At 52.6% G+C, this 15,642-nt stretch overlaps 6 protein-coding genes across 6 annotated transcripts; 2 read left to right on the top strand and 4 right to left on the bottom strand.

The window, feature by feature from the left end:
* Nucleotides 1-477: 477 nt before the first annotated feature.
* On the bottom strand, nucleotides 478-4,069 carry ACET3X_003247 (uncharacterized protein). The gene is made up of 3 exons (XM_069448501.1): nucleotides 3,895-4,069; nucleotides 1,951-3,843; nucleotides 478-1,892 (listed from the first exon to the last, which is right to left on the bottom strand). Exons 1-2 carry the CDS (start codon nucleotides 3,993-3,995, stop codon nucleotides 1,995-1,997), a joined length of 1,950 nt encoding a protein of 649 aa, XP_069309794.1. The 5' UTR covers nucleotides 3,996-4,069; the 3' UTR covers nucleotides 478-1,892; nucleotides 1,951-1,994.
* Nucleotides 4,070-4,219: 150 nt separating this feature from the next.
* On the top strand, nucleotides 4,220-5,438 carry ACET3X_003246 (uncharacterized protein). Its single transcript, XM_069448500.1, has 2 exons — nucleotides 4,220-4,368; nucleotides 4,429-5,438. Exons 1-2 carry the CDS (start codon nucleotides 4,255-4,257, stop codon nucleotides 5,356-5,358), a joined length of 1,044 nt encoding a protein of 347 aa, XP_069309793.1. The 5' UTR covers nucleotides 4,220-4,254; the 3' UTR covers nucleotides 5,359-5,438.
* A 572-nt stretch (nucleotides 5,439-6,010) lies between these two features.
* ACET3X_003245 (uncharacterized protein) lies at nucleotides 6,011-8,606 on the top strand (the record flags this gene model as incomplete). Its single annotated transcript, XM_069448499.1, has 2 exons — nucleotides 6,011-7,130; nucleotides 7,180-8,606. 2 exons carry the CDS (start codon nucleotides 6,011-6,013, stop codon nucleotides 8,604-8,606), a joined length of 2,547 nt encoding a protein of 848 aa, XP_069309792.1.
* A 1,455-nt stretch (nucleotides 8,607-10,061) lies between these two features.
* ACET3X_003244 (uncharacterized protein) lies at nucleotides 10,062-11,092 on the bottom strand (the record flags this gene model as incomplete). Its single annotated transcript, XM_069448498.1, has 2 exons — nucleotides 10,062-10,337; nucleotides 10,388-11,092. 2 exons carry the CDS (start codon nucleotides 11,090-11,092, stop codon nucleotides 10,062-10,064), a joined length of 981 nt encoding a protein of 326 aa, XP_069309791.1.
* Nucleotides 11,093-11,710: 618 nt separating this feature from the next.
* ACET3X_003243 (uncharacterized protein) lies at nucleotides 11,711-12,593 on the bottom strand (the record flags this gene model as incomplete). The annotated part of the gene is made up of 2 exons (XM_069448497.1): nucleotides 11,711-12,362; nucleotides 12,430-12,593. The coding sequence occupies 2 exons, from the start codon at nucleotides 12,591-12,593 to the stop codon at nucleotides 11,711-11,713; spliced, it is 816 nt and encodes a 271-aa protein (XP_069309790.1).
* A 382-nt stretch (nucleotides 12,594-12,975) lies between these two features.
* Nucleotides 12,976-15,641, bottom strand: ACET3X_003242 (uncharacterized protein). Its single transcript, XM_069448496.1, has one exon. The coding sequence runs from the start codon at nucleotides 15,596-15,598 to the stop codon at nucleotides 13,064-13,066; it is 2,535 nt and encodes an 844-aa protein (XP_069309789.1). The 5' UTR covers nucleotides 15,599-15,641; the 3' UTR covers nucleotides 12,976-13,063.
* Between the last annotated feature and the right edge of the window lies 1 nt (nucleotide 15,642).

Genomic DNA, 15,642 nt, shown 5'->3' with positions numbered 1-15,642 from the left:
TCGGATGTTGGCATTGCCACGCGCGTGTGATCCTTAGACAACGTCGTTACGGCGGATCACTACCTACTACAACCTCGCATGTGAATATGACGATCAGAACCCAGAACTTAATGCCCTTGAATACATACCGTAGGTAGTGGCAAGATTTTGATATCATGGTGTCCAAGTAGATAGGTAGCCCCCCCCCCCCCCCCCTTTGTCGCCGAACAAATCACCTCGTTTGGAGTTGTTGGCACGTACGTGTGGCTGTTAAATTCTAACCACACAAAATGGTCACGTGTACTTAGTCGACTACCATGATTGAAGATACCGTAAAATAGTACGAAGCATAAAATTCGAGTGTGATGATTACTGATGGAATGGATCAAATTGTTCCTGATGCTTCGCTGTTATGTTGACGTGTCCTTGGGGCCTTATTTCTTCGTTTGGTCGACAAGTACAATCAATAAATGGAAGCACATATCAAGCCATTCACGTTAGAGAGCTTTTATTAGTACAGGATCGTTGTCTTCGACTATATGCCACTGAAAAGGCAATCCATTATTGAACACCTTCGTTATTGCCGTTGCCCTTATACAACTTCCACCCTTGAATCGATCACGCACAATTACCAAACTCAATTAATATCGCTACTATAATAGGCCGGTCCTGACTACGCAGTCTCCTAAGGCGACCCAGGTACACGATTCTTGGTCTGCCAATCCGTTTAATCAAAACATTCTGCACTGGGACAGACGCCGAAGTAAACGTAGCTACCGGAGTGGAAATCTTGAAGGACTGAGGCTGTTACTGTGAGTATCAAAAGACACTCTGCTGCATAGGAGCCTGTTGCTGCTACATGAGACCCAGCTGTGGGGGCTGTAGCCCAAGCTATTGTTGAGCAAATGGTACCGGATTCAATCCTTGCTGAGCTGGCTGCTGAACTTGCATTTGTGGCTGTACTTGCTGTCGCTCGATACTATCTTGCCGTAGCTGCGCTGGCGCTGACAGCAGCTGCATGTTGTTGTTCCCACCATCTCCTGTTGCTCCAGTGAGCATCCTCGCGCTGTGCTGCTCAAATCGCTCCCGGAAGTTGTGAATCGCGACGTGCATATGCCAATAATACACACTGCGCCAACTAATCGTGGCGCTGTTGCGACTATAGTGATTGGCAACACAGGGTCTCTTCACAATACCCAGCTTGGATGTTGTACATATAACCACACATATCCTGCGTGTTTCCCTGTCACATCAGCAAGCCTCCACAGATCCACGACTTACGTTTCAACATTGATCCCTACTTCTCGCACACCCACGTTCAACCATACTTCCACCCGCAATTCATATCCTGACTCTGGATTCTCGCAGAATGTCAACACCACAATCATCTACAATGTCTTCCCCTCCAGCCCTCAACGCCTTTTCCCATACCCACCCCTGGAACCCATCTGCTATCCGCCTCTGCGACACCCTCTCACTCCTGTCTGCCCACACCTCAATTACACACCAACTCTGGATCCTGGATTGCCGCGGCCACGACGCGCGAGACATGCAACGGACATTGAACTATATCACAGCCGAGCTGCGGATGCGAAAAGCTGAGGATCCAGCTTTGGCAGAAGCCAATCGCAAAAACTCAAGTGAAGAGAGCAACGTGAACAACAAGGTGGATGAAGAGAAGAGCAAAGACATTGGGGAGTTCAAACCAGGAAGCTGGGTGAAGAAGATAGATGGAGGTCTGAGGATGAGGGAGATGGAAGACGAGGATAAGCGTTGGGAAAAGAAGCATGGTGGCAATCCTCGGTGGGGTGAAGGTAGGACAGCACATCTGTACGGCAAGTAGACGTTCACGCTGATTGCACTGAGTGTCTTTGAACCGAAGAGGTAGAAATGTATGGGAATCCTGTAACGCGCTATCAAGTAGTAGTATGAGATACATGTCGCGATCCAATATTGCTTTGGGTATCATACCTGTACGCCTGCAAATGCCTAAATCATTGAGACGCTGTGCCAAATCAATCTTCTGCGTCCCCTCCGCCGCGCTCCATACGTGCTCTAATGTCCCTCACCAGCGCTTTAGCATCTTCAACTTCCACGCCATCTTGGCAAAGTTCATTTGCCAATTCCATGGCTCGCTGGTACATTCCACGCATGTACTCCCATCGGGCGAGCCAGAGCCGGGCCTTACTGGTGGTTGCAGTGACTCCGACACCACCAGCGCCTTCGGAGCCCACTTCCTCGTAATCCGGGCCTTCTTCTTGTGCAAGCACCAGTTCCATGTATGCAGCGCATTCGCTCATGTTGTTTATCCTCTCGTATAGCAAGGCGATCTGGTAGAGAACTTCCGGATCGAGGATACCGCCTCCGAGGCCAGTGACCTCGCCGCTGCCGAAAGAGGCACCAACACCGGCGTCATAGTATGATCCTGCCACCAAGGCGCGCTTGTATGATCTAATGCCATTCATTATCTTGCCCACTCTGCCGAAACATTGGCCGACAGCCATCCATAACTTGGGGTCGTAAGGTCGTAGTGCAGCGGCGCGCTGGTGATAGAAGAGGGCATATGAGTGCATCTCCAGCACTTCATATGTTTGACCAAGTCCGTACCATGCTCGGTAGTCTTTGCGATTGACATCGACCGCACGACGGTATGACTCAATGGCAGCATGAGTGTTCTTCATCTCAACAAACTCATGACCCATGAGCGTCCACGCAGAAAGGAACGTTCGATCTAGAGTCAGAGCTCTCCGGAAGTACATGACGGCCTTCTCATGCTCCGACTTCAGGGAGTAGTAATTTCCGACTACACAGCACGTCTCTGGTCGAAACTTGTCGGTCGCTGTAGCAAGTTGAGCCAAGAATGCAAGCTTGGGTCGCATGCCCATGACGTACAAGATGTTGGAGTAGTTGTCCAGATGGTCGACGCGGTGGGGATCTGATATGAGCAAGTCAGAGAAGATCTGTTCGGCGTCGTCGAAGTCTTTATTGTGGTAGTGCAGCAAGGCCCGTTGGGTCTTTAGAAACGCCGATGAAGGGAAAATGGACAGTATTTGCGACAGGGAGGTATGAATCTGTTCGGTGACAACATAGAGCTCCTGGGACGACGTAACGTGGAAGATGAAAGTCATCAGATTCTGTGGTAACCGTGGGACGATGTTGTTGAGCTCTTCCATGGTGCTGAGTAGAGCTTGCAGCTCCTGCCACGCACCCCAGTTGTAGGTATACTGGTGGACACTCTTGACGAGGTAGTCGATGGCGAGTTGCTCGTTCTTTCCCTTGGCCAGCACCATGCCGTACAAGTACTCTAGCCAGCCCTGCGGTTGCCGCCCGCTATTGGGCAGATCTCTGAACCATTCTTCTAGAACAGCCGCGACCGTCGGTAGCTCCTTGTTCAAGGTGACGCCGCCATCTTGAGGACCGAGAATCATCTCGCTATCCTCGTTCATGCGCTTCTCTCCGGCAATGTACTTTGCATAGAGTGCAAGGAACAGCGACTTTTGACTGATGCCTTTCATTGTGTCGTTGGAAAGCTTCGACTTGGACGGGGTGACCATCTTGGCCTTCGCTTTGGCCCCCTGCTTCGACTTGGCCGGCGGCATGGAAGGTGCCTGAGACGCGCCCTTGGGCAGAGGGCCAGGCAGGAAGACGGCGGCGCACCGGTCATATTCACGGCAGTCGAAGTACGTCTTGGCGAGGAGGAACTTGTGCGCTTCACGTGCTTCCAAACGCGCTTCTGTGGGGTCTTTGCGTATGAGGTTGGGTGTTTGCGGACGTTGCGCGTCCGACATGGGAGAGTCAACGTCGGTGTCCGAGGCATCGTCGTCGTCGTCGGCCGAGGGAAGCGAATCGAGGAGTTCTGCGGCCCTTGTCAACATCAGCATGCAAACGTCGGCACATTAAATACTTGGCACGTACCATTTCGCAGAGTGATAGAGACATCGCTCGGTACACCCGATGACGGCGTCCTGGAGTTGGGCCTTCAATTGGGCCTCGTCGGCCTGTGACAAGGTGCCCATCGCGTCGATATCAGAGGGGGTATGCGTCGTATTTACTTCACGTCATTGTCCGGTGCACTCTCGCGCGATGTCGCTGCCACGGATGCGCGTGTTGATGGTGAGCTTCCTGTAGCGGCGGGGTGGGGCTCCAAACAATGGCCCGGCGGAACCTTTGACCGCGGCGGAAATTCCACGCCTTCACCGCCCGTACCCCTACATCTGCTACGGCCCCTTTATCTTGACGCTGCTCTGTCAAGATACCCAATTCACTGCGTGCAAGATGCCTACCACTCTCAAGGAATTCGAAAGCGTATGGCCACGCATCGTGGCCGACCTGCAGGAACACTGCAACCGATACAAATTGCCTCAGCAGCCCCTTGATTGGTTCACCAAGGTATGTCCACCCCGGACTGTGCATCCATCCAGGGTCCGGCTTGCTTACCACACCACATAGTCGCTCGACTACAACACGGTTGGCGGAAAATGTAACCGTGGCATGTCTGTCATTGACACGACTTCAATCCTCCAGGGCAAGCCTCTCGACCCGTCATCAGAGGAATACTTCCGTGCTGCTCTGCTAGGATGGATGATCGAACTCCTCCAGGCCTTCTTCCTGGTTTCCGACGACATCATGGACTCTTCAAAGACCCGCCGTGGTAGCCCGTGCTGGTACCTTGCACCCAAGGTTGGCATGATCGCCATCAACGACGCCTTTATGCTCGAGTCGTCCATCTACGTACTCCTCAAGAAGCACTTCCGCCAGGAGAAGAGCTACGTCGACATGATGGAGCTGTTCCACGAGGTTACATTCCAGACGGAATGCGGCCAGCTGTGCGACCTGCTGACTGCACCCGAAGACGATGTCAACCTCGACAACTTCAGTCTCGACAAGTTCAGTTTCATTGTCATCTACAAGACTGCCTACTACTCTTTCTATCTCCCAGTCGCACTGGCCCTCTACTATGCCGGTGCAGCCACACCCAAGAACCTGCAGACTGCAGAAGATATTCTCATCCCCATGGGCGAATACTTCCAGGCACAGGATGACTACCTTGACGCTTTCGCCGACCCTTCCGTTCTCGGCAAGATTGGCACAGATATCATGGACAACAAGTGCTCATGGCTGATCAACCAGGCTCTGAAGAAGGTCAATCCCGAGCAACGGAAATTGCTAGACGAGAACTACGGCCAAAAGGACTCACAGAAGGAGGCCAAGGTCAAGGAGCTGTACCATGAGCTGAAGCTGAAGGACTTTTACGAGCAGTGGGAAGAGGAGCGCGTTGCCGACTTGAGGGCCAAGATCGACAAGGTCGATGAGAGCGAGGGCTTGAAGAAGGAGGTCTTTGAGGTCTTCCTCCAGAAGATCTACAAGAGGAGCAAATGAGCTGATGACCATATATACCACGGGCTGTAAGGCCACTTAATTACTGACGATATACAACGAGTCCATCTGAAACTCTTTATACCACGCACGTTGACCTGCTAGTCTACTTCTGTTCTGTGGTGTGCTACTCGTCCACTTTTGAGCTTAGATTGCTCTTTCTCCAAAGCGGTGTATTTTTAATAGACGCAGCTATGAACATGAGCATATAGTAAGCACGAAAGAATACATGTAAACGTTCTAGAGTGCTGCATGTTAGGATAGCAAACCAGAGCAAGATGCCTGCCCGAGATCTTGTGCCTGGCCAATCGCGCTAAGTAGGCCCGGGCCGGCTGGAGTGGGGGCATCCCACCTGTCGCGAGATCACGCTTCGTCGCGACGTACACCACGCTTATAATCCATCTGCCTCATTTCCCCCACCAAACGACAATAGAAACGCGTCCGGGTTCTCGTTAGCCACGCTTCATAGATTTGGATCTCTCACGTCCGGTTTCGTGCCAGGGGTAACCCAAAGGATGGTGGTACCCGATATCATGGGGGCCGAGCTCTGCGACTCAGGCGCCCAGCAATCAAGTGGCGCGGTTCACGACGGCCCTTCCCTTGTCGTTGAGGGTATATTCCTGTATTCTGCTTCTTGATGCTCTACTAGGCCACCATGTTCTCGAACCTTGCAAGTGCGATATCTGGCAATGCTCCAGACAAGGTAAGCAAAGATGAAGGAGCATCGCTTACATCGGTCCTCGAAACACCCACACTACGCGTCGAATTGGCACTCCTCGTGCTCCTAAGCATCGATGCCATGCGAATCGATCTCACTGCTACCTTTGAGCCATACAACAACTCCGAATCGAAGCCCTCTGCTACGGCCCGACCGCCTGCACCCAATACCAGGACACCCGCTCCAGACCTTATAAGCTTCGACGAGCCGAGACAAACCGCGACAAGGCCTGCCCCTTTGAGGCAGAGATCGCAAGAGCATGACTCTACCCAGATGCAGGCTCTACATCGAAGCGCCTTGACGTTCTTTGACAAATGGCGCGCAAGTGTCATGCACCGCATATGCGATGTTCTCTCTGTTCGAGGTGAGACTGTGCGGCAAGCAAAGGCGAAGCGAAAGCAAACGTTGGCACAAAATGAGCGGCATAACCAGGGCATCTCCTCGCTTATCGATTTCGACGACGTCGACCCCTTCGCGAATGCGACATCTAGGCAATCTGGAAATACAAAGCATGGACAGTATGAGGTCCTAGAGACTAGACTGCTGCCTCTCGAGGAAAAGAAACGCGTGTTGATCTTGCACTGCCTTCTGCTTCTCTTACTCAGCTTGGAACAGTACTCGGCATATTCGCGCATCTTGCTGCTACGTCTTACAAGTAGTCTGAGACTAGAGGCGGATCTGCTGGGCGAGCACGAGAAGTCGGTCGCGCAAGGACTCCTGACCACGGCTGCCTCACAGATGGACGCTGAAGCGACAGCAAAGAATCAAGCGTCCAACGATGCCTCCTCGCGCCGCTGGAAGGTTGGCCTTGCGACTGTGGGCGGTGCAGTTCTGATCGGCGTCACGGGTGGTCTCGCTGCGCCCCTACTCGCCGCTGGTTTGGGTACCGTCATGGGCGGACTTGGTCTTGGGGTTGTTTCAACATACTTGGGTGCGTTGGCGGGCAGCTCAGTGCTTGTCGGATCACTGTTCGGAGCCTACGGTGCCAAGATGACAGGGCGTGTAATGGAGCAGTACGCCAAGGAGATTCAAGACTTTGAGTTTCTTCCAGTCCAAGGTATGTCAGTGTGAGAAAGGGGGCCTCATCTAGCAGCTAAGCGTGTCAGATCCTGATCGACCGGCAAACCAGCGCCAACTTGATTGGGCTGATGAACAAGACGCCCGTGACCCTCAGAAACGTGAACAGCATAGACTGCGTGTCTTTATTGGTGTAAGCGGGTGGCTGAACTCGCCAGCCGATGTCAGTAAGCCCTGGGAAGTGGTAGACTCTGGAACGACCGAGCCATTTGCATTGCGTTTTGAACTTGACGCGATGCTGCGTCTCGGCAACTCACTCAACGATGTGCTCTTCGGATACGCTTTTGATGGTGTCACGTATGCTGTAGTCAGTCGTACGCTTCTCGGGGCATTGTACGCCGGTCTATGGCCACTCGGCCTCGTCAAAGCTGCCAGCGTCTTGGATAACCCCTTTAGTGTTGCACTTGCACGAGCGGATAAAGCTGGTAAGGTTCTCGCGCATGCTCTTATCGACGGCGTTCAAGGAAAGCGGCCCGTCACGCTTACCGGATACTCGGTCGGCGCGCGTGTTGTGTACGCTTGTCTGATTGAGCTTGCGGAACAACATGCATTCGGTCTCGTTGAATCCGCCGTTCTTATGGGAACTCCTGCACCAGCCAACCCCAAACGCTGGAGGCAAATACGATCGGTCGTTGCAGGGCGTGTTGTCAATGTTTACAGCAAGGAAGACTACGTACTCGGCTTCCTCTACCGGTCAGCGAAACTGCAGGTAGGTGTCGCAGGTCTGCGCGAAGTCGAGGACGTTCATGGTATAGAGAACGTTGATGTGAGCAAGCTTGTCAGCGGGCACGACCGGTACCGGTACTTGGCGGGTACGATAATGGCTAAACTTGGTCTCGGTGATGTAGATTTCAACAAGGTGGCTGAACAAGAACGCGCCCTCGAGGAGGCAGAGAGGCGAAAGGCTCGGGCTCAAAAGGAGTCTAAACGCAAAGCAGCAAACGAGCAAACACAGAAGCCTATCCCTGAGCCTCGAACACGACCAGTCCCCACGCCTCAAGATTCTTCGAACTCTCTGATAGACTTCTCGGAGCCAGTGCCTGCAGCTGCTCCCACAAGCACTTCCGAACTGTCGGGTTTGTCTTTCGCACCCTCTAGTACACAACAGTATCCCTCTTCAAACGTTGATACACGAGCATCGGTTCTACCTACCCAGGCCCCTCTCGAAAGGACTACAAGCATCCCTATCGACACAACACTGGTCCCTGGTTTACGCGATCATCCCAATGCAGAGAATTCGGCTGTCCGACTGCAGAAAAAGGGTACCGACATTGCTGTCACTGAAGTGCTTGTCTTGGAAGGAAGCGATACTACCAAGGATGATAACATCGACAATGAGCACCAAGATGACTTTGACGATTATGACTACGACGCTGAAGAAGTCAGCAGTGAGTTCGGCGAACTAAGTATGGTCGAGCCGTTGCCGATGGACGATAATGATTACGGCTTGATGTAACGATAGCATTCGAAGATCGTTCAACCACGCCAAGCCATGTCATTGTTGCGTCAAGGCTGGCACCTCAATTGAGTCCAATATCTGAGAGTTTGCACATATATCCATCCTAAAATCCTTCCAAGTCATGGTAGACCAATCACATCTGCATACAAGTTCGCAAGGTCAGCCCAACCTCGTTAGCGGCTGTTGCAAGGTACGCCCGAGCAATACATGCTTACACTCAAGGCACCGATATGGCTTGCACAAAAACAAGGCGCAGTTTTGCAAGCCTCGGGAGGTCGTCATGGATTAGTGAACATGTACAAAGACATAGAAATCTTCAGTGAAATTATTGGAGCTTCGTTCACAGTCCATTCTTGTGTGTGGCGATAAGGATCGCGTTTAGTGTCTCGAAGGTACCAGAGCGTTGATTCGTCCCAACATGTCCACCGCCTCCATAGCAACATCTTCTACCCCCACTCCGCTACCGCCATCCTTCTCCAAACTCGGCCCAAGCATATCACTTTATGTTCCACCGTCATACAGCCTCGGCGAACTTGTCATTCTATGCACATGGCTTGGCGCCGCCCGAAAGCACATCGACAAGTACATCGGATCCTACCGAACCATTGCTCCCAACGCCAAGATCCTGCTTATCCAGAGCGATGTGGCATCGATCACAAGCCCCTATGCTACGCAACGCAAAGCCATCATGCCAGCTGTCGAAGTAGTGCGCGCCGTGCTCAGTGAAAGCGCTTATCCAGCAGGTGCCGCCGTGTCTGCGACGGAAGAGATTCCGAAGAAGCATCAAGGACCCAGAATTCTCCTTCATACCTTTTCCAATGGCGGTCCGATCTCCGCCACGGCACTCCTACTCGCCTTGCAAACTCAGACCTCTGCGCCTCTGCCTTTGGTTGGCACCATTATGGATTCCGGTCCCGCGGCAGGATATTACTGGAAATCTTACAACGCCATGGTTTTGTCACTGCCATCGGGTCTCCTGCGGTTGGCGGGCTATGTCTTCGTACACGCGATCCTTATCGGCCTGTTTACGAGTGTAGCATTGGGAAGATACGAGTATCCCGAGGTCTTGATTCGCCGGACGCTGTTGGATGAGGACTTTGTGTGTGGGATAGATGGTGGCGCGAAGAAGAGAATATGTTATTTGTACAGCAAAGCGGACCGCATGACGGATTGGAAGGATGTTGTTGAGCATGCGGATATGGCGAAGGAAAGGGGCTGGGATGTCAGTGAAGTTGTGTTTGAGGGAACGGCACACTGTAATCACTTTGTGAAAAATGAGGGGGTGTATGTGGGAGAGATGAGAAAGATGTGGGAGGTCTGAGCGTTCAAGGATGAAGTGTTGGAATGTTCCTCGAATCTAGGTCGAACAAACACAGGTACAGCCACTCGATTGGTTCGACTGCTACGACACGAATTTCTCATTCCAATTGCTTGGCCTGATCTTCTCGATGATTATGACTCTGGTACTTCATCGGCCCACGGTATACTGGACTGTGCACCTGCTTTCTGCACCGTCATAGACGCTGCCCGGTTGGCATGCGCAATGGCAGCATCAAGATCGAAATCTGCTCCTTGGGCCATAGCTTTCCAGCGTGCGACAGCAACTGTATACGCGCCAGCAAATGTATCACCAGCAGCTGTAGTGTCAACAACCTTGACTTTGCGTGCTGGCACAATGTGGCCTTGCTGAGATGCCTCTTGTTGTTTTGCGGTCTTGTAGAACACACCCTAGACTCACGTTAGTACAAGTCAGACTGTACGAAGGGGGAAAGGCTTACCTCGCCGCCAAGCGTGATAATAACATTCTTGACGCCCCTTGCAATAAACACAGCAGCAACCTCATCCCACGAACTTGGCTTCTCAATGCCCGACAAAATGGCAGCTTCAGTCTCGTTAACGATAAGGTGACCTAATCCATGGTACGCCTCATCCGGCAACGGTATCGCCGGCGCTGGGTTAATAATAGTCTCAACGCCCTTCTCTCTTGCCGTCTTCATATTATGCAACACAACCTCCAACGGCAATTCCAGCTGGAAAAGCGCAACCCCCGCATCCTCATCAACAAGATCCTGCACTTTGACATCCCCATTAGCCCCAGGACAGAACATGATCCTATTCTCCCCAGAACCAGTCTCAACAATGATGACAGCAACACCCGTCTTCTTCCCCTTCAAGATCTGTACTTTTTCCGTCGATAAGCCATCGTCCCGCAACGCTTTCAGGAAACCTTCGTGGAACTCGTCGTCGCCCACTGCACCCACCATTCGCACTTCGACATCGGAGGTCTGGGATGACGAGGCTTGGGCTTTGGTGCGCGAGAGACGGGCACAGGCGACGGCTTGATTGGCGCCTTTGCCGCCCCAGCCAATGTTGAAGGATTCACTGGTTAGGGTTTCGCCGCCGACGGGGACGCGCGCTGTGCGGGTAACGAGGTCGACGTTAAGGGAGCCGATTACGGATATGACGGCTGGTTTGGAAGACATTTTGATTGAGGGGGTTTTGGGTTGTGAGGATCTGAGGATGGTGTTGTATATGGTCATGCGATGAGGCTCTTGCCCGTTTGCCGAAGACGCTAAATTGTTGTAGGCTAGCCGAGCCGACGGTGTGGGCTCTTTCGAGTGGCATCATCGTGGGGTCAACTGTGCATCTTCTTTTCTCACATCATGTAGCGCCACGATCTTCCAGAGCAACACAACTGCTAGGACGGAGAAATGCATCGAATCAACAATCGGCCAAATCTTTCATATTACGTCGTTCTTAATCGCTGCGAACTCTGGTAGACTTGTTCAAGACTTTTTTATCCCAGGCTTCCGAGCCACAAACATATGCATCGGGCTGAAGATGCCCAATTTCCCTCCATCTCTGCATGAGTATACACATTCTCCAACTGTGTACGAAGCAGTCACACCGTATTGTGGTATAAGACCCAGGAAATACAGAAAATTGATAAACACCCTCGAAGCATAGTAAATCGGCCAAGTCATGCGCACACAGTAGCTCCAGTCGTACCACGTCGGATAATGCTTGTAATCGATCGCGTGCCTGTACCACATCACATCAGTACAAAAGACGCTCCATCAACTAAGAAGACAAAGAACTACTCACCACCAAGGTATCGGGTTAGCCTTCGCCGTAGCACGATCCTCATCGCATACCATCTCAAACCCCGCCTTCTCTAATGCCGCAACCCTAGTCTTGGGCGTAATCATGTGCGGCACAGCGCCATTCCTCTCGATTCTGCCCCGAATCATGCGATGCTCTGCATTCGCATCATCGTACTTGTCCGTTATGACCCAATCCAAGATACCAATCCTGCCCCCAGGTTTCAGCACCCTTAAGGCCTCTGTATACGCACGATGCTGATCCGGCGCACAACACAGCGCCTCGATAGCGAAAACCATATCGAACATCTCATCAGCAAAAGGTAGATCCGAGAACGAGCCCTTGACCATATGCACCTGGTCCTGCAGATTCGCTTGCTTATTCAGCTCATTGCTCCGCTCGACGTGTAGGTCGTTGATAGTAAGGCCTGTGACGTGGACGCCAGCGAAGATTGCCATTTCGCGTGCGGGTCCACCGACACCGCAGCCGAGATCGAGAACTTTCATGCCGGGCTTGAACTCCATGATGAGGGCTAGGTAGTGTTCGTGGCGGGCGGCGGCTGTGGCCCAGGATTCGCCGGGCTGGTAGCCGGCGAAGTGGAATTTGTTGCCCCAGCCGCTCTGGTAGACGTCGGTGATGAAGTCGAAGTAGCTGAGGTAGTATTAGCATATCTGAGCGCTTGGTAGTTCGAGTCGATTGGTATGAAATAGGCTCTCACGCTTCATTGATCTCGGCAGCATTCTTGTTGAGTTCTGCCCTCTTCTCATCTGTAAGCTTATTCTCTACGACATATTTATTATCGTAGAGGGTGTCGAACTTGATGCCCTGGCTGTGTTCTGTTTGCTCGCCTGGTGTTCGTCGTCTTGCTTTATCGTTCTTCATGATAGGCGGCTCGTTCCGAAATCCTGCTCCGGCTGTATAAGCTCAATGGAAGGAGTGCGCGAAGAGAAACTGAAGCCAGAAGTTTGGGAAAGCTGCACTTTAACGGCTCAACTCTCACATGTATAGTCTTGGTGTTGCCGGATCAGGCAGAACTGAGGGCTGTGCATTAATACTCACTTGGCTTGCTATTGTTGTTCTCGGTTGGCAGGCTTAACTTCATCCCTCTCTGCAGATGACTGAAAGCAAGGGCGCCCTACTTATAGGAAACGAGAGTATCTGATCATTTAGGCAGCGGACATGACCCAGGCTCGTAAATTCCACAATATGCAAGTCGGTGAGCAGAACATCGCTACGTTGATAGTCATACCAAAACTGCAGGATAGTCATTCTACAATCTCTTCATCAAGCGACCATACTCAAAAACTTAAGCTTCCCACAAAGGACGTGTAAACGTAAAACTTCCAACACACCTAGTTCCCACCTTCGACGGGTACATTGATTCCCAAACTCCTCAGCCTATCCACAGCAGCCTCTACGAGGAAATCATTCCGATGTATCAGCTCCTGTACCTGTTCGTGTTCCGCCTTCCTCGAATGGCTTGGTATCTTGACACTAGTGCCTCTTGCCTGCTCGCTTTCGCTCCTTTGTTTGGCATTCTGCATGGCTGCTTCAATCTGTTGGGCTTGCTCCTTGTGTACCTCCTTGATTCTTTCGAGACGTTGCCAGGCAGGTTGTTCGCTGCCATCAACGTTGCCAGTCAACGTCTCGCTTGAGGGGTCGATGGCGCTGTCCATGGTCTGTAACTCTTCAATCCAGTTGCTCTCTTTTTCACTGAGCTCACTGGAGCCGATGCTGACCATCTTCCGTCGGAGGGCTTCGTAGCGAGCATTGATGCGATCTTGTCGCGCTATGGCCTTCTCCATGCGGTCGTCGATGTTGGTGCTACCATATGTTGATCCGTTCTCCGAGCCGGCCTGGTCATTACCAGTGACGCTGTCGATGTTCGTTGCGATCTCGGACGTCCTATATATTTGATCCCTGAACTCTTCTTGTAGTCGTGTCGCGCGGTTAAACAGATCGGATACGGCGAGTTGGAGTTTAGACGTCTGTGCAGAGAGGACGCGATGGACATCCATGAGGAGTCCCAAGTTCGCAGGAGACAACCTAATTTCATCTTTGAGAGCGCCTCTGTGTCGCGCAGGAATGTTGATAGATCCGTAGAGATCAAACGGCTCGTAGAGTTCCTTGGGTGGCTGCCACGCCTGACGCACTTCCTTGGTAGGGCCAGTGATTGCCATATATTCAGCGAGCTCTTCCTGGGTGGGAAGCCCGTCTTCAGGTGCATCAAGCAGGGCAGCTTGAGGCTCGCCGTCTACAGTGGTAAGAAGAAGGTAGCCGACGTTTCCATCTTCGATGACAGCAGCTGCGGTGACCTCCTGTTCCGCCACGTCACCGGATACACGTCGCTGCAGGTATTGATCCACAGAGGTATTCGCCGATTCCAGTATGCGCTTGATACGGAAAGGCGAGCCCTGAGTCTGTGGCTGGGAAAGTTCCGTCTCGAGCTTCCTGATCCAAGGCTCCATGGAAACATAGAAAACTCCACTGGCATGGGAAACGAAGAATGAGAAGTCGGTATGCACATCCGGCGTGATGCTTTGGTTGAATGATGGCTCGTCGCCTTCCACCAGTGTGATAGTTTCGGCGATGATCAGCTCGTGATCGGTGGTTACTATAGCATCAATTTCATCTTCCGGAGATGGTAGCCATCGCCCGACGATGCCCTCAAGGTCTAGGCAGACATGTACCTTGCTCGTGTCTGTGAGCAAGCAGACGACAGCAGTAGGAAGACCTTCTGCAGCCTCGTCCTCTTCGCTTTCCGAAAGGGTCTTGAGGGAGAAGACGATCATGTCACTGAGCTCGAAGTCGTCTACTTCAGGCGAAATAGTGAAAGGCCCCTGTAGCAACGGCACCGCAGGCGCGCTTTGAGGGCGAGCGAAGACCTGAACTGTGTCACCCTGCGCGCGTTCCTCAACGAGAGGCTCTTCGTACAAGATGTCGGATAGCCATGAGACCTGCTTCTCCGATGTCTTGAGTTCATCCTTGGGTGACATGTCATCTTCGGAGAGCTCAGCGTAGGTGATGTTGATGGACGAGGCCAGGGTCTGGAGAAACGTGTGGCTGCCGGGCGACTCGATCAGCTGCCACTTGCTCGGTAGCAAAGGGCAAAGGGCATATACATCTCCGAGTACCGTCGCAATCCACAACGTCATGGGCGCCCAGCCATGGACACCTTCTTGGTCTGGAAAGTCACCAAAGCATGCAGATGCAACTTCCAGCTCGACCGAGTCGGGAGAGAAACCCTTGGAAGCTCCAAACTTGGAGGCGCTCAGGTCGTCCTGATCGCTTGTAGCATTTGCGAGTTTGGGCAGATCGATGGAGAGCGACGGCTCACTGAAGGTGGATCTGTCGGCGCGGTTGATCTCCCATAGCCGAACCACGCCCGCCTTTGTGATGGTGAGCAGGCAGCGCCCGTGGTAGCCCAGAGGATGCCAAAGTGTTGTTGCGACGGGCGACTCTTCCAGCACATGTACCGTGGGCCCCAGCTGGAACGTCTTTGGCTTCAAAGGGCCGTCGTCCTCGCCGGGTGCGAGCAACGACGAGTCGGGAAGGTGTATCACGTGTACGGTATGCGAGGTGGAGACTGCGAGGTAGTCTTCGTCGGGCGAAATGACAAGACGCGTGATTGGCAGAGGGATCGAGACTCGTAGCGTTCGGTAGGCGGGTTGTTGTTCTTCCTTGAGGTTGACCAAGTCGGCCCATCGTATTTCGTTCCCGACGGCGACGAATATTTCGGAGCGCCTGGTCGCAATCGTCTTCCGTGGTCCCGGTTCCTGTTTCCGTGCAGCGACTCCATTTCCATTGGTCTGCTTCGGCGCAAACAGATGGTAGCCTGGGTTGGGCCGACTGAGCCAGTCGGGCGTGTAGCCCAGTACTTTTGGCATCGTGGAGAGCAGCCCCGGGCAAGATTGAGAGAGTCAGAATGTGG

This window comes from Alternaria dauci, chromosome 2 (genome assembly GCF_042100115.1).
Source record: "Alternaria dauci strain A2016 chromosome 2, whole genome shotgun sequence".
In the NCBI taxonomy this organism is placed as follows: domain Eukaryota; kingdom Fungi; phylum Ascomycota; class Dothideomycetes; order Pleosporales; family Pleosporaceae; genus Alternaria; species Alternaria dauci.
This window is presented reverse-complemented; position numbering and strand designations above follow the sequence as displayed.